This window comes from Tenrec ecaudatus, chromosome 3 (assembly GCF_050624435.1).
Source record: "Tenrec ecaudatus isolate mTenEca1 chromosome 3, mTenEca1.hap1, whole genome shotgun sequence".
NCBI lineage: Eukaryota > Metazoa > Chordata > Mammalia > Afrosoricida > Tenrecidae > Tenrec > Tenrec ecaudatus.
The window spans coordinates 198,314,882-198,341,170 of NC_134532.1; the positions used below are offsets into that span (position 1 = coordinate 198,314,882).

At 50.8% G+C, this 26,289-nt stretch overlaps 1 protein-coding gene and 1 pseudogene across 2 annotated transcripts in view; both read left to right on the top strand.

The window, feature by feature from the left end:
• The window catches only part of CCDC149 (coiled-coil domain containing 149), a 115,118-nt gene extending 89,156 nt beyond the window's left edge, over positions 1–25,962 (top strand). Inside the window, exons 10-12 of one of the 2 annotated variants that reach the window (XM_075544475.1) lie at positions 4,427–4,503; positions 14,054–14,170; positions 22,392–25,962. In XM_075544475.1, the coding sequence (XP_075400590.1) occupies positions 4,427–4,503; positions 14,054–14,170; positions 22,392–22,786 (589 nt within the window). In that variant the 3' untranslated portion in view covers positions 22,787–25,962. Of the gene's footprint in view, positions 1–4,426; positions 4,504–14,053; positions 14,171–17,278; positions 17,959–22,391 lie in introns of those variants that run through there. The other variant, XM_075544476.1, reaches the window with a different exon arrangement.
• Positions 8,912–8,965, top strand: LOC142444229 (small Cajal body-specific RNA 11; annotated as a pseudogene).
• Positions 25,963–26,289: the final 327 nt, after the last annotated feature.

Sequence of the window (26,289 nt, forward strand, 5' to 3'; positions counted from 1 at the left end):
CTGCACAGTCAGCACTTCAAAACCCCCAGTTGCTCCAGGAGTGAAAGATGAGACTTTCTACTTCAATAAAGATTGACAGCCGTGGAAGCACTAAGAAGTGTCTTACAGGGTCACCTGAGTCAGACTGACTCGATGGCAGGGAGTTTGATCAAAGGGATGGTTAAGATAACAAAGGAAAGAACTTACGTTGGCAAAGAGGGTGGGAAATGGGACCTGTATCCACTGCAGTGGGAAAGCAACAATGACACAGCCCTTGCGGGAAGCATGCGACGGCTTCCTCAGCAAACTGGAAATAGAACTGCCATCCCAAAGCCCAGACCCAACTCTGCCATCGCGTCCATTCTGACTCCTGGCGACCCGATAGGACCCAGCAATTCCACAGGCCCAAGGTCTTTTAATCAGACTCAAAAGGAGACATGTACTGAAATGTTCATTGTAGCACATCACAAGAGCCAAAAGGTAGAAGCAGCCCAAATGCCCACCAGGAGATGGACGGACAAGAGCATGTGTGAGATACCTGCAATGGGATGCCACCTAACTAGTGGAGAAATGAAGTCTTGATACATGCTACCGCACGGATGAGCTTGAAGACGCAATGCGGAGTGAAGTAAGCCAACCACAAAAGGGCAAATGGCATACGCTCTCACGTATACATAAAAAAGAGACAAATGTATAGAGAACACGTTTATTAGTGGTTAGCAGGGATGGCAGGGAGAAGCAAAAGGGGATTAACAGTGGTAGAAAAATTGTGTTGGTTAAGGGAGCCCTGGTGGGCTGGTGGGTTACATATTGGGCTGCTAGCCACAAGGTCAGCAGTTTGAAACCACCAGCCTCGCTGAGGAAAAGATGAGACTTTCTACTCCTGTACAGAGTTAGTCTCAGAAACCCACAGGCAGGTCTTCTCTGTCCCACAAGGCCACTCACTGTGAGTCAGAACTGACTTGCTGGCAGTGAGACCAATAGGGTTGCATAGCCAATTACATTAATTACTGTAAGTTGTGCATCTATAAAAGTGGAGTTGGTGAAGGTTGTGCGATAGGTATATTACACACAAAAGATCACATAAAAATGGGATGAAAATAGAACTTTTCCTTGAACATTTTGAACCCTTCTCAAACATACAACAATAACTTAAAATGAGGTACAGATCAGAGCTGGAAACAGGGAACCCAGGACAGATAAACCCCTTGGGCCCAATAATGAGAGTAGAGATGCCAGGAGGGTAAGGGGAAGGTGGGGGGAGAAAGGGGGAACAGATCACAGTGATCTATATATAACCTCCTCCCTGGGGGAAGGACAACATAAAAGTGGGTGAAGGGAGACGTTAGTGTAAGACATGAACAAATAATTTATAAATTATCAAAGGTTCATGAGGGAGGGAGAGTGGGGAAGAAAAGGGGGAAAATGAGCTGATTCCAAGGGCTCAAGTAGAAAGAAAATGTTTTGAGAATGATGATGGCAACAAATGTACCAACGTGCTTGACACAATGGATGTGTATATGGATTGGGATAAGAGTTGTACAAGCCCCCAATAAAATTTTTAAAAGAGAACCAATTGACCATAATACATTTATTTATATATTCTTGTGATGTTATATATATGATATGAGTTTATGTCTGCAATATACTTTTACTAAATGTAATAAAGATTTTGAAATCTCTTTTGTAAAAAATATAAATAACTTAAAATGAAAAAAAGATTCTCTGCTGAGGCTGCTTATCTCTCACCAACCCCTTCGGAAGACTTGCTTCCTTGGTTTGCAAGTTTGGGGTCCTGGTTTTACAATTTAATAACATATTTAGTGCTGTGTACTGTCTCCTGGTTTGTCGTCAGTGCCTGACATGTTAAGCGCTTGGAAGCAGCCATCAGGGCACCATCATTGGTCTCTCTTCATCTGAGCAGCACAGGGAAAAGGAGAGCAGAGAGAAAGAGTGTATGGGAAATGTGGCGAATTGCCTTCACAGACAACTCGTTCTTCTACCCAAAGACCAGAAGACTTGGGTGGTGCCCGGCTATCAGTACTGAACATTCTGATCAAAGATGTTACCACAGGATCTTGATCAAAAGTGGGGGGCGGACAGAATAGAGTTTCAAATGCTCGCACACTCTAATCTTCCTGCAACCATGGTGGGTAGATGAACCCTGAAACTATTGTCCGAGGTCAATTTTAAGACTGCCAGTTAAAATCTCCCTGCAATCATCTTAGAACCAAACAAAAAATAGTTTAACTCAACTATTAAGAAAAAGGAAAGAATCGTCAACCTTGGAGATTCTGTTCCTTCAAGAACTATCTGTGTGAGATCAAATTGACAGCGACAACTCCAGAGATGCGATGGGGACCTTCCCAGACAGTGTCTGTCTGGCGAGGGGGGCAGGAGGGAAGCGTAAGAATGGGCTGGGAAACCCAAAGAATGTGATCAGGGTCAGAGAATTGCACATATTGGAAAAAATAAGCAAAGCGATGAAAAGACAGGCGATTGCATCTCAGATCTCCCTGCTGCTGAAAGGAAGCTTAGATCCGAAGGACCGAGCAAAACACTGCAAGCTCGATCGCGAAGTCTGGTGTTTATTGAAGGGTCGGGGACATGAAAGCTGGATGGCCCAAGAAATGGCGTTAAGATGGAAAGTCACTGATAACAAAACACCTGTGGAGAATTTAAGAGCAAGTCTGGAAGAAAACCATGTTAACGAATGTTCTGGGAACCCCAAGGAATATCAACTTAGAGACTGTGAGTCAATTCAGGTGCATTGAGCACGGCTCCAAAGCCATCAATGTGTGTGCGCGGGTGGATGCATAGTCATGGGCCAGCTGTCTCTGGAACAGGGAGGCAGGGAGCCCCTCTGGTGCCTGGCAGCCTCCCACTGAAAGGACTTGCACCTCAGCTGTTAAGGTGATTTCCACATTGTGTGCACACAGCGGCGTCGAAAAAATCCACTCCCCCCACATCACACACCTCCCGCCCCCCATAAAGACAGATGGGCTTTCCAATGCCCAGGCCAATGGAAAGCGGTGGCATTCTCTACAACGATCACATCAGCCCCCAATGCTATTTAACTCTGTGTAACGGGAAAGATGGCATACCTTGGAAAGGATCATACTTGTTCTAATGAGTCTATGATGGCTGAAAACTCTTTGGCTTTGGTTGTGGGTTCACAAGATAATGACAGGGAAGGACACGAGAGAAGCATTTATTTAATCACATATGTTCATGGACCACCCGCAACGTCATGGTCATCGGGCCACTACAGCAAGGGCCAGCCGGAGGACACAGGCTGGGTGGGAGTAGTTATCAGTCCCAGAGTGACATTACCAAGCGTGCTCACCCACCTTATCTTGTTTCCAACCTTCCATGACTTCCAAACATCAGATTCCACCTGCAAAGGATTCAGGAGTGCTGCTCCTCGGGCTATGCAGGATGAATGGCCATCTCAAGGAGCAAGCAATCCTCAAGTAGAAGCTCCATAAGGTGTTCTGGGCATGGTGTCATTGCTTGTGGTGGGGGTTGGGGTGAGGGTGGGGTGGAAGGGAGCACTCACTTGAATGGAGTTAAGCATTGGACCGCTCACCACAGGTTGATGGGAGAGACAGGTTCTGGTAAAGATGGACAGCTCCAGACGCCCTCCATAGGGTCTCTGTCCATTGGAATCAACTTGTTAGCAGTGGGTTGACAAGTTCGATCGAAAACGTATTATTTATACCCATACACCCAAATTCGTCATTTTTAGCAGATATCTGAAATCTCAACACTTGTTCTCCCCTGTCTGGGTCCTGGTGAGGAAGCTCTGGTGGCACAATGGTGACGTGCTCAGCTGCTAACCTAAAGGTTATTGGTTCAAGCCCACCCAAGGGCTTCTCAGGAGACCGATGTGGCCACCCACCCGGTAAAGACTCTTGTTATTGTTGTGTGCCATTGAGTGGGCTCAGACTCATGACAACCCTACAGGACAGAGTGGGGCTGCCCCGAGGACTGCCTAGGTTGAAATTTGTATGGGACCAGGCCTTTCGCTATGCACAGCATGGCTGGTGGGTGTTAACAGCTGCACCACGAGACTGCAGACACAAATACCCTGTGGGTTGGACACTTTTACTCTGCCACATGAGGTTGTTGGGAGCCTGAACAACAACCAACAGGCTACCAGTGAATTCCTCAGGGAATACAGCCCTGAGAGCTGGCAGAAGCAGGCCAAACCCCAACCCACGGAGACCCTGCAGGACAGCATAGAACTGCCCCTGTGGGTTTCTGAGACTGCAAATCTTGATGGGGGCAGACAGCCTCATCTCTCCCTCTCTGAAGGGCTGGTGGGTTTGAACCACCAACCTTCTGATTTATAGCCCATGCCTGGCCCATTACCCCATCGAGGCTCTTGGAGTGTCAACCAGACACTTATTAATCTGTCTCTTGTCTTTGTCTCCCCCTCCTCCAGAATCCTAGGGAACAGGGTAGCTGAACTGGAGAAAAAATTAAGAACGCTGGAAGTTTCTGGTTTGTGGAGTCTTCCAGGTAAGCAGACCTTCATCAGCGGTGTTTGCCCTTTTTAAAGAAAGGCAGCTCTTGAATGAGATGAACAGAAGACTCTGCCCTTTCAGTATCCTTTTGCATCATTGAGGTGCCCTGGTTAGCACTGAGCTGCTCCCCTCAAGCTTTCCAGTTCAAACCCACCAGCTGCTTCAGGGGAGAAAGATGAGGCTGTCGGGAGTCAGACTCCATATCAGTGGGTGTATTGTTGTTGTTGTGCTTTATACAAAGATCACCCTGGCAGAGAAATCTACAAGTGAGGAAATCAAAACTTCTTATCTGGAACCCTGATGTTTTGTTCATGCAGATTCTGGGATGTTCCTTGTCTGTGTCTGTCGAATTCTCTTGTGACTTTTGTGAGCATATGCAATTGTTTCATTTCTTCCCCTAACCCCTCTATGGTCCCCAAGTCAGCTCAATCTCAGCATTGGTCTGAACACTTAACAAATATTTGTTCATCTGAACCAACAATTTTTCAAAATTCTCCCTCTACCCCTGCAGTCCTACTACATCTCACCAAATTGCTAGCCTGCTTCTCTGTCCACTTTTAAAACCCAGTATTTCCTGGGGAGATATTTTTAAGCCAACCCAATTGGGAGGCCGGGGGAGTCTGCTGTTTCACTTTTCTTTTGGGTATCCGTCCCCTTTGCCCTTTGTGAGACCACGACCAACCCTTCCCCTTTGACTGTACACTTTCCAGAAACTGACATTTATCATTTCTCCCACCACCGCCGCCGCCTCCTCTTTCCCTGGGAGCGGTGCTGTGCATATTTTATTAGTCATTTAACCTTTCTGCACACCTGGCGCCCTGTACCCGGGAATGGGCGATACATGGGAACCACTAGAGGGGAGGGAGGTGCACAGCTGCATGGCTCCCTTTCTTCCTGGGCATCTCAATAGCCACCTCGGCTGCCTGCAAAGTGCGCTTTACAAATGGGAGCTTTTAGCAGAAGGGTCCTTGAACTTGATGTGCAAAAACCCCGACAGGACAAACTGGGGGTGGTGCCATCCTGGGCTTTGAATGAGCCCCTGCACAGGCAAACCCCACGATGCAGTTAATACTTACCTTCACTTGCAAGCCATTAGTATTTATTATTATTATGACATTGAATTTTAACACAGGCCAACTTCTCGTTCCTTTGTGCCATCAGCTAGCCCTTTCTGTGTTTGTTCATTTCCCCCCCTGAAGTTTTGGTTTCTGCTTTTCTGATACGATGTAATGAATTGTCTCCATGTTCTGTGTCAGCAGCCTATATGAAAGCAGGGGGGTTAGCAATACCATGAGAGTAGGGGGAAGGTGTGAGGAGAAGGGGGAGAAATGGGGGAACCCATTGCAATGATCAACGTATAACCCCTCCCCCAGGGGGATGAACAACAGAAACGTGGGTGGAGACAGTGGATGGTGTGAAATATGAAAATAAAAATAAATGATCAAGGATTCAAAAGGGTGGGAGGGTGAGGGAGGGAGGGGAAAAGGAGGAGCTGATACTTGAGCCAAGGACTCAAGTCAAAAGAACATGTTTTGGAAATGATGTTGGCAACATCTGGACAAATGTGCTTGATACAATGGAGGTATGAATTGCTATTGGAAACAAAACAAAACATGGGGAGCCCCGGTGGTGAGCTGGGTTATGCCATTGTCTGGCTGCTAACCACAAGGTCAGCAGGTCGATACCACCATCTGCTCCAAGGGAGCAAGAGGAGGCTGTCTCCTCCCTTAAAGATTGACGGCCTTGGGAGCCCTCGGGAACAGCTGGACTCTGACCTGTTGGGTGGGCGTGAGCCAGAATTGCCTTGAGTGCAGGTGTACATAAACAGACATGGACCTGTGTGTGAACTCGGAGCGTTTTCTGACGGTGCAGGGGCAGGGTCAAGGGGAGCTGGCAAGTGGCCACTGTGCAATAACGGTCTCTTTCCTTCCTTTTGCTGCCGGGAGGTCTAAGCTACAACGTGTCCCTGGGATTTGGGAGTATGTGCTGTTTGAACCCATTGTGTCTGTGGCTGGTCTCTGTGGTGCATCTGAATCGCCCGTGCATGGAAACCCACAGCCATGCATCCTCTCTGTCTCTTTGAATGCTCCCCGTGAGAATACCCAGCACAATCGGACCTCGTACAGTTCCCGTAACTGGGACAAAGGATGTTAGGAAGAAGCCACTTGTTAGGATCATTTCCAACGTGGGGAGCATAAGGGAGGGCCCAGGGCCTCTTCCAGGGTCAGTCAGAGAAGTCTCTTCCACCTGATCATTGTGCCGTGTGTTGTCTCTAGTGAACCTTCTGCACGGGGGAGCACGACCAAAGATGTCTTTTCTTCCTCCTCCTCCTCCTCCTGTTCCTTCCCCCAGCACCCTCACCCTCCCTGGTTGACTCCAGTGGTCTGTGCTTCACTTTTAACCTAAAGGTGGGCAGATCCAACCTTTAGATCTATTAGCCTAACGGCTGGCAGATCCAACTCAGCAGTCCTGCCGAAGAAAGGCCTGGCAATCAGGTTCCCTAAAAATGACAGCGACTGGAAACCACTCGGAGTTCAGTTCTCCAAAGCACACCAAGCCACTCTCCATCGGAATTGGCTCAACAGCAAATGGCTTAGTGTTGGCTGTGGATACAGTTGACCCTGGAACAGCAGGGCTTTAAGCGGCATTGGCCCAGGGACTTGTGTGTGGATTCTCCACCGCCCCGCCCCCAGGTGCCCCTGTGGTGAGCGCCTGTGGTCTGAGTGCCCGCTCAGCCCCTTGCCTCTCCAGCAGTTGTGCGTTGTGGTACGAAAGGACTCGGAGGGATTTTTCATCACGTTTAGTGCACAGCCAGGGGCCTGCGATCGCATCGTGGGGCCCATCAGAAGGACCACTCGTGGCGTCGGAAGTGCTCCCAGGAAGCAGGGAGAAGTCACGACACGGCCAGGAAAACGTTGCCCTGTTTGCTGTGCACCGTGGAGCGAGCTCTGCAGCCTCGACGGCTGCCGTGCTGGTCCGTGAAGACCACCGCAAGAAGAGCAAAAGGAGCCGGGAAGCCGTGGCTGCAGCTGCGTCCGCAAGCGTGGAAAGCCTGCATGATTTACGAAAGACTTTTGGCTCTCATTTTGAAAGCCCTCTCCGCCGTGGAGTCAATGCTGCCCGCAGCAACCTCCTGTGGGTTTCAGCGACGGTAATGGTTTCCAGGAGTAGAAAGCCCAGCCTTCCTCCCGAGGAGCTGCTGGTGCTTTAGAACTGCAGACCACTCGATTGCAGCCCGCCGCGTAACCACTGCACCACCAGGGCTCCCTCATTTTGAAAGCGCAGCTTCTATCTGGGTACAGAGGGGCCCTGGGAGCGTTGTGGTTTACAAGCTGGCATGTTAAGCACACAGTCAGCAGTTTGAAGCTGCCACTTTCAATGAGGGAGAAAAGATTAGGGCGTCTACGCCCATAACAGAGTTCCAGGCTCGGAAACCCACAAGGGCAGTTCTACTCTGGCCCCACCAGGGTCACCCCTGAGTTGGAATTGACTCAGTGGAAGTAAATTAGGTTGAGTTTAGATATAGGTCCAGTATATAATACATATTAACATGAAAGTACATGTTAATGGATTGTTTATGTTTATGGACACAGTACATTTAATTTTGGGGAAGTCAAAAGTATGCACAGATTTTCAACTATGGAGGAATTAGTGTCCCAACTCCACATTGTTTGAGGGTCAAATGTTTATATAACAGATACAGATTTATAGAGACTGAGTATGAATATATATACATGTACATTTAGAGAGAGGTGTGTATAGATATGGATCTGTTATTGGGTTTGGCGTCATTGAGTCAGTTCCAGCTCCTGGTGACCTTACACACTATAGGAAGAAATACTGCCCGGCCCCACACCTTGCTCACAAGTACTGCTCTGTGGGAGCCCGTCCTTGAGGACACCGTGTCAGTCCACCTAGTCGAAAGCCTTCCTCTTTCCACTGCCTTTTTAATTTTGCTACAGGTGATTCATTTCCCTTCGGACAACATGTCCAAAGTAGAGGAGACAGTCTCACCCCCCCTTACCTCCGAGGAGCATTCTGGCTGTCCTTCTCCCGAGGCAGATTTGTTTGTTCTTTTGGCAGTCCATGGTATTTCAATATTCTTCGTTAGTACCCATAATTCAAATGCATCGATTCCGCTTTAGTTTTCATTGCTCAATGTCCAACTCTCACACACACATAAGGTGATTGACGATACCACAGCTTGGGTGTCATGCTTTAATCCTCAATGTAGCATCTTTGCTCTTCAGCCCTTTAAAGAGGTCTGGGGCATCAGACTTAGATGGGCATATAGATGGTTACATGTTAGGCTATTAACCACAAGGTCAGCAGATCAAAACCACCAGCCACTCCTTGAGAGAAAGAGGAGACTGTCTGCTCCTGTAAAGCTTTATAGGCCTCCCTCTCAGTTTAGGGGGGCTGTCCTAAGGACAGGGCTGGCTCTTAAAAGCACAAGAAAAGATTTACCGTCTTGGAAACCCACAAGGGGCAAGTCTACCTTGTTCTATAGGAGTCCTATGAGTCACATCTGACTGGGTGGCAGTGAAATTTTATGAGATATAGATAGAGGTGTGTATGTGTATCTAGATAGATATGTGTAGGTGTGTGTTCAAATGCATGTATATTCAGAGAGAGAGAGAGAGAGTTGGTGAAATTGACTCATGATTGTGCAGGCAGTCAGATCTAAAATGTATGTCTGATGCCAAGCTGAAAACTCCAGCAGTCTTATCTATTGACCATCTTGAAAGAGCATCCTTCTTCCCCAAAGAACTGCCTGCTTTGCTCTAAGACCTCTCTGTGGTTAGATGAGCATGGAAATAGCATCGTGGCGAGTGTTTGACTCAGCAACTAGACGCCATAGCCTAGCCAGGTCAGCGCAAATAATCCATCACAGTTCCTCCTCTGATGATCAGTCCATTGGTGTGTTTGCGAGTTTGTGAACTCAGTGCCATTGTAGACATGCCCCTCGCCCGCTCCAAGGATCTACAGTCTAGTTAGGGAAGCAAGATGAATATCCATGAAACTGTGAGAAGAAATATGCCAATGATACATGAGTGAGTAATAAATGGGTAATAAAGACCTACGTGGGTGGGAAAATGCAGTGAGGCATCCTTCAATGCCAGACCAGGAAAGAAAGGTCAGAACAGGGATGATAGAGACTTGGTGTATGCTAGATAACACCCATGCTATGCCAGTGGCAGACATTACTAATCAGCCACAGTGTTCTTCCTTGCTGATGTCAGATATGACTTCAGAACAATCTCCACACTGACTTCCTGGGTTTTCACCTCATGGTCAGAGTTGACACGGGAGAGCAAGTACTCCCTTCCCTTTCTTACTTAACCCTTTTATTTTAGAACAGGAAACCGGACCAAACGTTAGATGATACCTAAGACCGCAGGAGCCAAGAATAGAACCCAGGTCTTTGGAATTCCATTTCAGTGTTTTCTACCTGCAGTAGGAAACTACAGTTCAAAGAAGAGAGACATTGGTGGGTTAGTGTCACTTAGGCCTAGTTCCAGGAGAAGTTGGCGTGGAGAAGAGCAATTCAGAATCCAGAACCATCCCTTCTGGGTTTCTAATTCTCTCATTTACGATGGCGAGGAACCTAGCTCTTTAGGGCAGAATGGCTGCTGGAATCTGAACCTGTTATGATGTTTCTTGGTTCTTCCCCCACCCTCTCCACTGTCGTAGCCACGAGTACATAGCTGGTCAAATGTAAGGGTTTTATTAGGCCTTTTCCATTTGTTGTAGTTCGTCTCTCATTCCTGCCCCCCACCCCCATCAATCCACCAGATCATCCCCAAACCAAGATGGAACCAGGTGACAGCAGACCATAGATTAGAGCTTAACCAAGGCAACAGAGATAGTATCTGAACTTGGTTACAATGAATAGAACTAAGATCTTTCTAAAGAGGGTTTGAATCCTTCAACTATTTAGCTAGAATGCTCAAATCTTGGCATGTTATCATAAGATCTTCAGTTGCCTCATATCCATGTGGAAGTTGGGGGATGAACAGGAAGACCACAAAAACCTTGCTGCGTTTCAAATATGGTGTTGGCAAGGAATATTGAAAATACCATGGACTGCGAAAAGAACCAACAGATCTCTTCTGGAAGGAGCACAGCCAGTTTGGTCTGTGAAAGCGAGGATGGTGAGACTGACTCACGTCCTTGGACATGCTGCCCGGGGAGACCAGTCTGTGGGAAAAGACGTCATGTGTGGTAAAGTATAAGGCTGGTGTAAAAGAAGACCCTCAAGGAGAGGGATTGACCCAGCGGCTGCAACAACAGGATGAAACAATGATGGTGAAGATGGCTTATGACTGGGCAATATTTTGTTCTGTGCTGTGTCGGGTCACTCTGAGTCAGATCCGACCCAATGGCGCTAACACCAACATTTTAAGACTGGGAAATAATCTCTTAACATGAGAGTTCAGGGGAGTGCTTTTCTTTTCCCCATCTTATACGGTGACGGGGAGAATGGTGACTCTGCTTCTCTCAACTTCCTTGCTAGTCAGATTTTCTGGAAAGATTTAATGTTGATGGAACCAATGTCCTTGGCAGTGTCATTGTGGAACTGTTGGTGGCTGGGTGGTTGGTGAAGCCTGAAGAGACCTATAGACTTCCTCATGATGGAAACGCTGAAAATTTTCTTTTTCCAGTCACTCAACTGAACCCAGCTCTCAACTCTGGCCACCAAGACTGAGGCAATCTGGAAGGCTGTACCTCTCTCTTAGCAAGTGCCTTGAGGAATGGAGGGCTGACTGCACAATTGCTAGAGAATGGGGGGTCCAGCCTCACAGTTCTGTCTCTGCCTTGAGGCCAGGTGCATTGTCCTGGTGGAAAGGCGACTGTCATTGAATCGTGGCAACCAAAGCCTGGGTGACCATTCACTCATCGAAGTGTTGCTTCGAAACACAGAGACCCAATTCCTTGACTTCATTCTCAAAGCCTCTGAGCGACTTGCCAAGCTGTAGGTCAGCAGTTCCCTTTGGGAATCTCTCCATCCACCCTGACTGGGGCCTTCAAGATGACTGGGATTTTTCAACATGGAGCAGCAGGAGGTGTGCTGGTACAGGACTTTGAGGTTTGCTCTCCCGCAGGCTTCTACTCTTCTGAGATGACCCTCAGAGAACAGAGGAACCAACGACCACCCTTGTTAATAAGGGGCCCTGGTAGGACAACCATTAAGCACAGCTGCTAATGGTTGGTGGTGTGGGCTCACCTAGTGACTCTGGAGGAGAAAGCCCAGGTGATTCTGTCTGTAAAGTTGACAGCCTCAGAAACACAGTGTGTGTGTGTGTGTGTGTGTGTGTGTGTGTGTGTGTGTGTGTGTGTGTGTGAATGGGGGGTGGGGGGAGCTCCACTCTACCACATGGGCTCGCTACAAGTCCAACATCAATCCCCTGGACTCTCCCAGCAACAGCAATGCTCAGTAACAACACACTGCCTTCCAGAGCCAGCAGTAAGCACACCGGTCCACCAAGATGTCATTCTCCAGAATGCTTAGCCATTCATTAAGACATTCCTCGGGTGTGTATTGAGCATCTGTCTACCATGTGCCAAGCTTTGTACCACAGTCAAAAAGTTACCATGACCCAAAAGAAAAAAAAACAACAGACAAATCAATCAAAGAGTTCGTAAGACATGACCTACCAGCAAGACAGTGTGATAAACTAATAGGAGGGACACAGAGGCACAATGATCAAGGTATGTGTATGCTTCCCCTGGCTCTTTGGGCAAGGAGTAGATGGCTCTACACAGATGACATCCTGTGTTCTGCTGAACCGGAAATGGAGACTTCTCGGACCTGAAATCAGACCCCAAGGTGCACTGGGGACATTGGGCAGTTCACTGCCAGGTCAGCAATTCGAACCCATTACCCTCACTCTGTGTGCAGAAAGATGAGGCCGTCCGCTCTCGTAAAGATGTATAGTCTTGGGAACTGTAGCGAGTAGTTGTACCTTGTCTTACAGGGTTGTTTTGAGTTGGGACTGTCTCAGGGGCAGTGGCTTAGGTTTGAAATGGCAGTCTGAACCCAGTGCTGGGTCCGTGGTAGAGACCTGGGTTAGATCCCCAGCCAGGGTGTCTCAGGAGGAGCAACTCCCTGTCTGTCAGTAGAGGCTCGTCGGTTACCAGGATGCTGAATGCATCTTCGTGCCACTTCCAGACAAGGACAGAGCAGCATGGCGACTTATTCCCAAATCCCGCCAATAGAAACCTGATGGGTCCCAAACATTCCCATTTGCAACAGGTCATGGGGATGGTGAGGACGGGGAAGCATTCTGTCCCTTTATAAACAGTTGCCTTGAGTTGATGCACAACAGAGACATCGGTGATGGGGCTTCAAAGAGCTTCGTAGTGTTGGCACGGTGGGTCCCACCAAGAGCATCCCTTGAGGCTTGTAGACTGGAGTTTGGGATTCAGTCCTGCCTATTTGGCTTGTTGACCAGTTGACTCAGCTTCATGCCATGCCTGTGTGTCTGTGAGTCTGTGCTTGTTAAATGCATGCTTCCAGCCTCCTGCCCCGCCCCCTCCTCTCCATCACTGGCCAGCGCCCCGAAACTAGAGGCATTGGTGCTCGGTCCTTCTTCCTTTTGCCTCCCCCACTTCCTGTTGCCCACTTTGGGGGGGGGGGGGTCAGGCTAACAGTACGGGGCTGTGCTCTAAGGCAGTGGTTCTCAATCTTCCTCATGCCGCGGCCCCTTAACACAGTTCCTCATGGTGTGGTGACCCCAAACTATAAAATTTTTTTGTTGCTACTTCATAACTATAAGTTTGCTACCGTTATGAGTCAGATGACCACTGTGAAAGGGTTGTTCAACCCCCAAAAGGGTCTCGCTCTCCAGGTTGAGAACCGCTGCCCTAAGGGACCGTTTCCCTGTGGTGACTTGGGACATCCACTAGTGCCTTATGACAGCATTGCTATTCAATCTAAATGGTCAGGTTGAATTCAGTCAGGGAGTCTGCCGATGCTATTTACACTGTGAAGTAATGGTTTCCATTGGTGGTATTTATCGAGTGCCAACTAAATGTCTAAGTACCTTACATGCATTGATCCGTATTAACCTTCCCACCACCCCTTTGAGCTGGGCACTGCTCTGCTTCCTTCCTTATCTCACCGGCTAGGAATCTCGAATCTCAAAGAGGTTAAGTAACTTGCCCAATCTCCTGCCTAGCAAGTGTAGAGTCTAGAACGTAAACACCATGGCATGGTTCCAAAGCCCACACCCCTAAACAAGCTGTTCTTGCCTCAACCAGAGGGAAGCCTCTCTGTTCTCTGCCGGCATAACAGGCTGCCCCTCCAAGGGAGCACTTGTGGGAGCCATGGCCCAAGCAGACGCACAGAAATAAGGCAAGGTGCTTAGTGTAAGACAGCCAGCCTTGGACACTCACTGCCCTGTTCTCACCCCTACTGATCCATCCACTCTTACTTACAAAGAAAGAAGCCCCTTACTGACCCAGGCAGCCCAAGTTAAATGCATGGGAATCAATGTCCCAGATGATATGGCGTGCCCATTCCCCCCCTTTCTCCATGACAGGAGGCAAAGACACCATCCTGTTCAACGAGCCTACCCTTCCCAGTCTCCAGAGGTCCAGATCCCCGCTGCCGAGACTCACCGAGCAGCCCTCCGAGAGCACAGAGGACCCCCAAAGCGGTAAGGACGCCTCCACGTCTCCTCCTTTGCTTACCCTGCTCCTGGCTCTCTCTCCGAGTCGACGTCAATCAACGGCAGTGGTTGGTTTGGGTGTGGCGCCTGACCCATAAGCGGATCCCCTCCCTCCCCTCCCTGCAGCTGCTGTGGCACCCTGGTGTCCTCTCGGGGTTCCGCTTCTGGATGCCACGAGTGGGCCTGGCTGTGTGGTTCCAGCAAAAGGATCCAGGTCCCTGTGCTGTGGACATGGGATGTAAGGGCAAAGAGTAAGGGCTCATGAGTTGGACAACGGTTGGGATTCTAACCCCCTGTCTTTTTGACTTTAAAAACGTGGGCTTAAGCTTCAGCATCCTTGATGGCAACAACATGAAATGGCGGTGCCTATTTGAGTGAGCCTGGCATGTTACCAGGTATGTGGTACATGCGTGTTCTGTGACTCAGAGCTTCTCCACTGGCAGGCACACGTTTCTGGACACCAGGTATTTTGAAGGGGGCTCAGACTACCACTTTCAGCGACAGATGAGCCCAAAGAAGGGGTAGACAGATTCCTTCTCACGCGGTAGTCCGGTTTCTCCAACACCGCCACCCTTCATGCTGTCTAAGTTCTGCTTGTCTTCTTCCTCCATCTTCAGTGTGGTAGTCAACTTCCAGGATGGCACCTGGTGACCCTCACCTCCTGGCATCCAGGCCCTGGTGTGGTCCTTCCCCGTGTTGTATCACAGTTTGTCTGTGTGACTGGGGGTGGGACATCAATAAAGGCACCTGCGTTTCAAGGCCGGGTCATAACGGGCCTTCCGCGTCTCTCTCGTGGGTCCTTCATTCGGGAGGAAGCCGGCTGCCACGGCACAGTGATGCTCAGCCAGCCCTGCGTGCTCTCCATGTGCCGCGGAGCTGAGCCCTTCGGCTGTCAGCCACATGGCCGGATGGTCTTGGAAACATATTGTTTATTCTCTTGCGAACATGCCCAGGTCTTCTCCAGTTTCTTTCACCCTGGGTCATGCCTTCAACCGTCTCTATCTAAATGCTCTCAAAACCTTGTTCCTTGCCAGGTTCTTGGAGCCTGCTAGACCTGGACATCCTGTGAGCATCTTGATTTTCGCAAGACCAGACCCTCTTGTTTTCTCCTATTATGTTGCCCTCCTGAGAGTCCTCCACGGCTCTAAACTTCCCCTCCCCAGGTGCATCTGCTCTTCCACGAAACCCTTCCTCACCCCCATGGCCAACACCAGCGGCTTGCCTCAGGCCTTCTGCACCTTGTTGGCTGGGCTCTGCTCTGATTTATCCGTCCTCCCAGGCCCTCCTTGCTTCATTCTGTCTTTCTCCTGTGGGTGCAGGATGGAGATTATAGAACACGTTTCCTAGTCTGCTCAGAGTCATGTTTCTGTCTACTCCCAAATCTGGTGGCTTCCAATCCTCTTCCACTCCAAGTCTCAACTCTTCAGGCTGGCTCAGCCTCCTGAGCTGCCTTCATCAAAGTGGACTGACGACGTGGATCGGTCAGCTGTCACTGCTTAGGGACGCCCTGCCCTAATGGGAACCTTCCAGCAACAGCTCTGTGTGACTTACCACAAGTCTTGGGCCAGATGCGTGGTCGACTGATCTTCTGTGATTGCCATCTGGTCTATGCTGACCCAGAGTGACCTTCTGTACAACAGTCCTGCGGCACCCTCACAATTTCTCTGTCTGGGTCCATTGTGGCCGCCACTGTGCAGTCCATCTCCTTGAGGGCCTTTCCCTCTTGCGCTGACCTTCCACTGTACCAACTCTGAGGTCCTTTCCCAGGGACTGACATCTCCTGAAAATATCTGCAACATACATCTCATAAGGAGCATTCTGGCTGTACTCCTTGTAGGCTGGATAGATCTGTTTGTCCTTCTCAAAGTCCATAGTAGTTTCAATATTCTTTGCCAACACCATAATTCAAATGCGTCAACTCTTCTGTGGCCTTCCTGATTCCCTGTCACTTTTCCCACGCATATGAGATGATTGACAGTACTGTGGCGTGAGCCAAGCGCATCTTAGGCTTCAGCACTTTAAAGAAGGCTTGTGCAGCAGGTTTGCCCTTTGAGGTCTTGACTGTGCCTTCTACGAACATTGCTTGTGGAGCCGGGTTCAATGAAATCCTGGACAACTTCAGTCCTTTCTCCATTTATCATGACATTGTCTATTGGCCTAGCTATGAAGGTTTGTTGGTGTGTTTTTTGTTTGTGTGTTTGTGTTACATTGTTAGGTATTGTTAGGCACCTTCTAGTTAGTTCTCACTCATGTAGTACAACACACTGAAGCACCACCCGGTCTGTCCTCAGAATTGTTTGTATACTTAAGCCTGTTGTTGCAGCCATTGTGTCGATCTGCTAAGCGGAGCAGGGCTCAGCAAGGCTTACTCTTACATCTGTGCAGCTGGAAAGATTCAGCTGTGGATCAATGGAGAGCCGAGCCCAAGATCATCTCTCTGTGATGACCCTATCGCTGTTTGAGGGAGGATTACTCCCAGGTGGACTCGACAGATCAGTCCTGTGGGAACTGATGAATAGACCTCCCCTCTTGGGCGTCTTTGCAAAGAATCATCTGGAGTCCCATTCAAGTCCCTTATTATAGTGCCTGGAGTAATAAGAATAGAAACTATCATATAGCTGGGATGGCAACAGAAAGGTTTCCAAGCTCCCGGGGAGGAGTTCATGGAGACAACCCCTGCTTCTGTGGGGGTTCCCCTCTGGCCAGAAAGCAGGCTGGGTCTTGCCAGCCAACAAACAGAGTTCTTTTCAAGACCGTCCCGTTCAATTTGGAACATGTCTCTACTGGTGGTCATTTGATGCCAACATCCTGAGTTCACATGGCTATCTGAAGTCTCTTGTGTACCAGCCCATACTGAGCCGAGGGTCGAGCCTGGCCCTGTTTTACTGAAGCGGAGCATGGGCCTGACGTGATTTTCCCAGGGGTGGCGACAGTAAGGTCCTGATTTAAAATGATAGCTCCCAGAGTTCCATCATCAGCTCCCATTGTTCCATCCCTGTCCTCAGCCAGTGCTGGGTGGTAATGAGGAGACATTTCTGTAGCGGCTGTCAGCGGCTGGGATGGCTTCATCACCATTGCGTCTCTGATTAATTCCAGTGCGAAGCTGCTCACTCGCAGTAGGACAAAGCTCATCAGAGACCAGCGAACACAGGAAGACAAACGTCGGGGGTCAGCGGCAGCGGGTGAGGGGAGGAGACTCATTCTTAGGGAACTCGTAATCTTTTCCACAGAGAGCTGCTGTTTCTTCATCGTTGGGAGGGAACTTTTCCCCCCTGCTGGGTTGTGTCATACTGCATTTGTGCCAATCAATCGCCCCACTATTATTGATATTAGTATGCATGTTGTTATTAATAATAAGTATTCATGATAATAATTATGTTTGCCAAAACAGTAGAGAATAATTATGATCATTCATAATAACATTTTCCTACTCTTGGCTCGTTCAGAAATCTCTTCTGGGAATGGCAGGCATGTGTGTCTGTTCCCAGAGGCAAAACAGATCTCCCACAGCGTCCGAGCTTCCTCGGCACCGTGCCGTCCCGGGGTCGAGGAACAGGTTGTCCCCATAGTATGTAACCAGAAGTCCTAGATGGAGCTCAGAAGCGGTAGCGTTTTCAGCAACTCTTCTTTGCCTCTTGCTAATGACTTGAGTAGACATTTGTGCACATCCCTGGGGCTTAAAGGAAAGGGGAAGGAATGAATTGATGCAGCGAGCTGATTGCACACAATCAAAGCTCACAGGCTGACTCCAGTGTCCTGAAGTTTGGGGACTCCAGTTTGCCATGAATAATAATAAATAATAATTTCTGTTGGACTTTTCCAAATGCTATGCCACTTATTATTTCTGATATCAACCACCACTCCTTCCCCTGACGTGCTCCCTCATGTCTCGGGGTTCCAAAGTTCGCTGCGATCTCCCCCAAGAGTCGCAATCTGTCAAGAAAATGGCTCACGGGCTTGTGGAGCTGCCAAGGCCCAAATTCAAAGTCCAGGTATCTATTTAGAGGACCCCCCCGCATTCACACCACATTAGGCTATTGACTCACAAAGCCGCAGGAGCTGGTGAATCAGGTCAGCCGAGAGACTGCTGGCTCAAATCCCAAGAACCGGAAGTCGGTGGAAGCAAGCCAAACCCAGGATCCGGCGCAGAAAGTGAACTTTTTCAGGGCTGCTCAGTGAAGGTCGGCATGACGACTCGAGTCCTGGGTTGGTGGTTTTCTTAAGGAATCAACTGGTGTTGGTCAGCAGAGACTCGGCACTAATTGGCTTCTGCACATGCTCAGTCAGGAACCGGGAAATGGGGTCCACAAAGATAGGGACTTGAGTCACACTCTCTAGGAAGTTAAGGACTTAAGATATACCCCCACCTTAATCCCGCCGTGGAATTATGATATAACGCGTCACTCCTTCCAAAACAGGATGATGACTACAGGTACCGAGGCTAGAATTTACAGGACCTCGCAAAGTGGAGGACCGTGGCTAAGAAGGGCCAGATCACGTCATCAACTACACCGCACAGTCGGACAGAAGAGCTAGAAAGATTTGTCCTGGAAGGCGTCCAGCCAGAATACTCGTCTGGGGGGAGTAGACTTTGTCTCGTGTGCTTTAGACATGTGATCAGGAGGGACCGTGCCCAGGAGAAGGACACATGCTCAGAGCAGTATGTCCGCTAATGGAGGAAGACCCTCTACGCGAGAGAATGCCCCCGTGGCGGCCGCAGTGGCCTGTGACTGTGAGCACAGCACAGAACCAGGCAGCGCCTTCCAGGGGTCACCGTGGGTTGACAAGGTCCGTGGTATTATAGCGCCCCTGACGCAGCAGGGCAATCAGAGTCACCGTCACCCTGAAGCTGATTTCGATGCGGTGCAGGTCAGACATACCTACCCTCCCCATCCAGTACATGCGGTCCCTGCCTTTCTACACTTCTCTGTTGGGTTTCAGAATGGTTTTGCACACTGACTGTACAGCGCTTACGGCCCATCGTCATGTTTGTACTGCTTATTAAGGAAGTACAGGTAAGGATCAGGCGACATAAAACCAGTGAAGCTTATGTTTGTATATATGGCCCCATCTTTCTCATTCATACACACACACACATGTCTTATAAGAGAATATATATATTTCTCTCTATAGTGAGATACCTATCACATGGATACATCGCAGGCTTCAAAAAACATTTTGGAAAATTCCATTACCTTTTCATTCCACTTTTCTACAGCCTTGTTAAAGGTGTGTGTGTGTGTGTGTGTGTGTGTGTGTGTAACATACAGATCGACTCCTCAGTTATCAACTGTCTTGCTATTGAACAGTTCGCATGTACAGCAGCAGTCTAATGTCTGCTCTCTGCCTGTGTGGCTCATTCACCTGGGGCCCTCCCTGCATGGAGCCAGCTGAGGCAGCCAGAGCCGCTGGCCTGGCCCCTCCCCACTGCTGGGGCCTCCACTGTGACCCTTTCTGTGAGAAGGACCACAGGAGTGGGTTGTGAAAGGTCTGTTAGTAGCCACATGGGTCCAGGAGACCCTCCTCAAGGGCCCTGGATCAGGATGGGTACTGGAGGGAATGAAGGGTCTGGGGGCTTCAGTAGAAAAAGCGGCCCCTCCCTCCCCTGCAGCCCTACATGCTCAGATCCTCTTCCGTCTTCTGAGCAACTGTGGTCCCCAGGCCTGCACGTGAAGCCGTCCAAGAGCAGCGCCTCAGTTCTGTGTGAACCTCCCGACCTGTAGGCAGCTGGCGCTGGAGAGAGGGTGGCTGCGGAGGGCACGGCCTGGGTGGACGCTCCCGCTGACTGTCTTGACCTCCTGCCCATGTCCTTGTGCTGCTAATTGTGCCTCGTGTCCAGCCCCATGGCAGCCCGGAGGACAGGCCAGGACGCAGCAGTGCCTGGGACCCAGCTACAGGACTGCTTCCAGCCTTCCTCCTCACCTACTGCTGACTTTGCAGAACTGCCGGGTCTTTTGGACCTGGCCCCATCGATGAGTGAGGAGTGGATGTGTGTGTAGACACGGTCACTCACACGCAAACACCAATGTAGAGGTGCTTATAATAAAAGGACATTAAAAGCCATGTGAAAATGAAGCCAGCACATTCCTTTGTAACATTCACGTGTTACAGAAATCTTACACTGCATTTTTGGTAAATCATCCCTTGTGATGAATTGAAGCCGACCTAGATTTATGTGTTCACATTCACATTGATAGGGATATAATAATTGGTGGTATAAAGAAATCCTCAGAAATTGCTGTAACGTGGATAAACAGTCACCACATAACCGTCGGGGCTCACGATGGATCAGAAGTGGTGTCCGTCTGCTTTCTGGATACTTCGCTGCTCCTTGTTGTGACAGTCACATGCAACTGAACCGGGGGGTGTGGGGGCGGGACAGGGATCTGAGGATAGATTCAGAGCCCACAGCAACCCCAGCCCTAGCTGGTGAGGTCTGCACTGGAAAAGCAGGATAGTGGGCAGAGGCAAGGAACACTCCTGAGGACAGATGAACCCCCAAAACTATTGCCCTGAGATAATCTTGAAACCAAACCCAAACTACCCCGGGAGGCCGTCCTTAAACCAAACAATAGTTTAAGTTGACCAGGAAAGCTGTCTGTCCTGAGCACTGTGATCTATTGATGGAAGGGGTCACATTGAGAACGGCAACTCGAGAGACTAGATGGGAACCCGAGGGGCAGTGAGTTTATATAGAACTGCACATCCCCACCAGGGCTGCGTTTCATCCTACCTTGTACTGTGTTCGGTGGAGCCATGAAAACAGCATCTCATGATTGTGAGTCCTTGGAGAAGGATCCTGGTGCCTGGAGAAGGACAGCGTGTTGGTGGAGGGGCAGCGGGAAAAAAGGAAGGCCCTGAAGGGGATGGATCGGCACAGCCACTGCCACAGTGGACTCAAGCTTAGGAACGGTTATGAGGTTGGCCCAGGAGCAGGCAGGGTTTTGTTCTGTTGTACGCTGGGTCCCAGCAACCATAATTATGAGCCAGCGTGTGGATTTTAAAAGATGTTTGCTGTCCACCTGTAACTCTCTTTCTGTGAATGGTCTGTTTTCATTCAACGCTTTAAAAAAATACCTTAGAAAATCATGGTGCGTTCAAATGAACTAATAATAGGCTATCCCCAAGACCAAGGCCACATCTCATAAACACACCATGCCAAGGAAAAGAAGCCAGACACGGATGCTTCTGTCTGCACAAGTTCAAACCCCAGCCCCGCTGTGGGATAGTGCATCGCCGAGGCCAGGGAGAAGTGCCCGGCCAGAGGGGATGAGTCACCTGTGGATACCTTGTGCTGGCTGCTGAGCTGTGTACTCACCTGCGATGTGCTTCTTTCTGTAGATGCTGCTATTGGTATGAGATGCCCTTGAATTAATTCCGACCTCCCTGTGACAGGACAGAGTAGAACTTCCCCCATCAGATTGAATTCCTAGGTGATAGAGGTTAGGGAAGCAAATGATCCTTTCATTAAAAGGAAACATATTAGGGAAATACATGGACTTCTAAAATATAATCTTGCATGTGCCACACACGGAGCGAAACACTGTGAACCCATCAAATGCGACCCCTGCTCTCATCAACAGAGGCTTAGTCGGTTACCTGTTTCATGTTAACCAAAAGGTTGGTGGTTCAAACCCACCAGTCATTCCGTGAGAGAAAAACGAGGCTTTCTGCTCCTGTAAAGATTTACACATTCAGAGGGGACAGATTACATCCGTTCAGGGAAAAGGATCTGTCTTTTCTTTTGAATGGAGGCCGCATGGAACACCTGCCTCAAAGCCTGGTGCTGATGGAGAGTGGAGGGGTGGCAGGAGACCTCTCCCAATTGGCCCCCCAGCTTCCCACCGATGTGCCCAGAGCCCAGAGGCCCTCCTTGTGCTGGCAAAGCCTTTGTCCACAGTTTAAATAAGTATGTAAGGGGTGCGAAGTGCCTTAGGTACCGGAGCAAAGATAACCAGGTGGAAAGCATGAATGAGAAGCCCCACCCAAAGTGAAGGACAGGCCAGCCACGGCTTTCTCCTCTGACTGTGTCCTGTGTGCCCTGGGCTCCTGTGCCTGCAGCTGGGGGAGACCCTGGGCGGGGGTGGGGGGTGGGGGAGTCTGGTTTCCAAGGAGGCCCTGTGACAGTGAGTGGTGGGGAGCTGGGAAGGGAGGGGATGGGCCAGCTGACTTCGTGCCAGAGGTTTGACGGTCCCTGCTCTGTTTGCAGGAGAGTTTCAGAAGCCGGGGCTAGAAAGGCATGCCTCTGCCGAGGTGCTGCCAGCGCTGGAGGATGCGGAGAGGCTGGCTGTCAGCTGCCCAGCAGATCAGAGCCCACACGGCCGCTTTCATCCTTCATTAGCCCCGCGACCTTCCGAGGAGCAAGCAGCAGTCAGCGGGCCTGGAAGGGAAATAACGACATGGACAAAGGAACAGGCAGCTGCAGAACCAGAAGGGGACACGAGAGAAAAGCCCAAGAAGGGACAGCTCACCAAGATGGGTCCGTCCCTGCTAGGCCTGGCCCCCCAGCAGCGGGAGCCCCCCAACTCCTCCTCAGAGCCCAGCAATCCCCCACCCGAAGATGACAGAGGACCCCAGAGGGCAGAAGTCCAAGGAGCGCCGTGAATACAGGGAAAGGGACTGGGCACGAAGACATGGTGGCGGTCCTGGGGACAGCAGCCAATGAAGCATCGGAAGGCCACGCTGAAGTCCCCTACACACAGGCCTCCCCACCCCGTGCATGGCACCCTGTGACTGTGCTCGAGGGCTAGGCAGGACCTTCTGGCTTATGAGATGGGGAGCTGTGAGCATGGTCAGGTCCGGGGTCGAGCCGGCCATCTAACCAGCTCCCTGCACCCGCCTGGTTTAGTCAGCGTCTGTCAGTTTCCAGAGATGTTTTATTTCAGCACTTGGTGGTGTATTCAATCCGAAGGATGGGTAGAACTTCAAACGGGTGCAGGTTTTAAAATCGGGCCCATCTTCATCACGGCTGGAGAGAGGTGTAATTGGGCATGGTGCGCCAGTGGACCCTCCGGGACCTCTTGGCCTGGGAGGCAGGTCAGGGAGCGGGGGTGGCCTTTGGCACTCATTGCTATTGGTCACAGCAGGAAGCCCAATGAGGCTCCTGGCTGCCTGCTAGGGAGGGTGCCTTGATCTGGCGCATCTGGGGAGGGAGCCCCGGGAGCTGGTGACTGGTGTTTGATGCCTCCTTTCCTTTCTGAGAGGAGATGAGACTTGGGGTGTGGGGAGGCTCACTGCCCCTCATGCCACCCACAATAGAATGAACTGCTGCTGGGCCCTGCACCATCCGCTGTTGCCCACAGTGTATGCAGCAGGCGCAATCTGGAAATGCTGGTTCTTGATTATCAGCCCGGACATTATGACCCATTGGGGTTTGGAAAGATATCACTGCTGAGGGCCAATCCGGTGTGCCCAGACCACCCGAAGCCTGGGACCGAGCTGCCAGCAGCACACTGGTCTGGCTGTCGCCTCCGTGCCGGCTGCCGGATGTTTGAGACAGGGCTTGGAGGTCCTGGCTCAGAGGGGACAGAGGCAGAAAGGTACAGTCACTCTGACTGCCGGCAAAGGGGAGCAGCGGGGGCTTGGCTGGCACCCTCGGCTGCGAGCTTGGTGGTTTGAGTCCACGCAGGTACCCCAGAACACAGACCTGGGGATCCCCTTCTGAAAAGAGAGTTCCTGACAACCCACAGTACAGAGCGCTGCTCCGGCAACATCAGTCAACACGCGTTAACAGTAGAGCCAAGGACGTGGCCCAGGGCTGGGCAGGGAGGGAATGGCCAACTCCATACGGTCCTTGGCCTTGGGATTAAAAATCCTCTTTGCCAGGAAGCACCGGGCAGGAGCCCTTGGGGTGCAATGGTTACATGTGGGGCTGCTAACCAGACGGTTGGCTGTTCGAAACCACTTGGCACTCCCTGGGAGAAAAATGAGGCACTGTACTCCTATGCTGATGTGCCGTCTCAGAGACCTAGCAGGCAGTTCTACCCTGCCCTACCAGGTCGACCGGTGCAACTTGGTGGCGGTGAGTCTGAGTTCTGAGTTTTAGGAAGTGCTTAGAGACTCCTGGTTGCCCAGTGGTTAGGCACGGGGCCGCTAAACAGAAAGTTGGCGATTCAAACCCCACCAGCAGTTTGTTGGGAGAAAGCTTTAGAGGAAGAGGAGGCTGGCTGCCCCTGTAAAGATGTCCAGTCTTAGAAACCCTGCAAAGCGTAGCTGTGAGGACACTACGGGTCGAGAGTTTGGCTTGGTGGTTTGAGTGAGAAGGAGGCCATGTTGGGCTGCTCACTACGAGGTCCATAGTTCAATTACGAGCCACTGCCACTGGAGCAAGAAGAGGCTTTTTCGCTCATGTGGGAGCCCTGGTGGATGGCGGTTACACGTAGAGCAGCTAACTGCCAGGCCAGCGGTTCAAAACCACCAGGCGCTCCGAGGGAGAAAGATGGGGCTTTCCCCTGTACAGGGTGAGCGTCTTTCAGACTCACAGGGGCAGCTCCGTCTTTCCACAGGGTCGCTGTGGGTGGGCATCCACTTGATGGCAGCGAGTTTGGTTTTGGTGTTTAGGTTCCCACTCCCAGCAAGACTTAGTCTCCCTTTGAGTTGGAATGGACTTTACGGCCGTGGCTTTGGTTTGGCTTCAGGCATCTGACGTTCTGGAAAATTAAGCTGGATTCGGTTCATCTCCCCAGAAGGTTCCATAGGAGATTCCACAGTGCTGACTGCCCCAAGAACAGAATCATTCCTGGGAGACCCTCCTGCGGGGAAGAGGGGGCTCCCACGGTGGCTGGGGTGGAAGTGCAGCCTAAACATAGGCAGCCTTGTCCCTGGGTGGTGATAGGAACTCAACTACCAGCTGAAAGGTCACAGTTCAAACCCCCTCCCCCACCCCCCGAGGTGCCTGGGGAGGAAGCCCTGACCACCTGCTTCTAAAAGGTGCCACAGTCCAGCAGACCCTGGGGAGCAGTCCTGCCCGTCACAGGGCAGGTCACTCCCAATCAGAAGTGATGACAAAATCTGGGAACAGGATGTATACACCAGGTTCATGGCCCCAGGTGTGAGACCCACCCATGGGTGCCCAGGCCACCCTGACACCTCCGTGTGTGATTTCCACTCCTGGTGTCACTCTGCTAGAAGCATGGGGAGGAGCCACCATCTCCCCTGCTGTCTCCCCTTGGAGGTGGCAGCCTGCAGACCAGAGTCCTATTCCTTGGCCAGATGTACTCTGGAGTGGGGGGTGGGGGCTGTCAGTGTCGCTGCTTTCTCCTCACTCACCAGAGGTCACCCCATCAAGCAAGTGGGGCACTTGCCAGAGACAATCACTGCTACTCCTGGTGGACTGGGCAGACCCTCTGTCCCACACTCCACTGCCCCATTCACATGCCTCCCAGTGCTCCAGCCTCCCCACTCCGCCTCCCCACTCTGGCTGGCCCATGCCCTATCTGTCTGGGAAGGTTCAGGATCCCAGAGCCTCTGGAGGCCAATGCAGCCAATTTTAACATAGAATAATCAATCCTACCGCCTCCCCAGCAGGGCTCTGGTGTGCCACGCAGTCAGCCAGTGGCTCCTTCATCTCAGGGCCCACCCATCAGGGATTTTGCCCGCCAGGGATACCGCAGGCAAGCCGGCAAAGTGATGTCTGGGCAGGTGGGGTGGGGGACAACCTGAACTCCTGTGATATTAGATGGAATCGGGGCCTGCAGTTGCCCCTGGCCTGTGCGTAGCCATGACCATTCCCCGAATGTACATGTGACCCGGTCCTGGCTCTGCATCCTGACCTCCAGACATTAAAGAACATTTCCTCCATTCCCTCAGCATGGTGGTGGTCTTTGACAGGGTCAGTCTGCCTGGCATGAGTCATGCATCGAGGCGTAGCTACAGAAAATGGTGCCGGTGGCAATCCCTCTTCGCTCGCTGCAAGATCTCTGGCAGCTGGGTCATGGCCAGTGGAGACTGCCCAGCAGCGCCCAGGGCACAGCCGTACCTGCCCTACCTCCTTAAGGAGGCTTACACTGTAGGGAGGGGGGCTCTACTGAGTCACTAGCTCTTCGGAGGTAAGGCTGTCTCAGGGCCGGTTCACTGGAGAGGGACCCCAGCATTGTGGGGACCCCTCC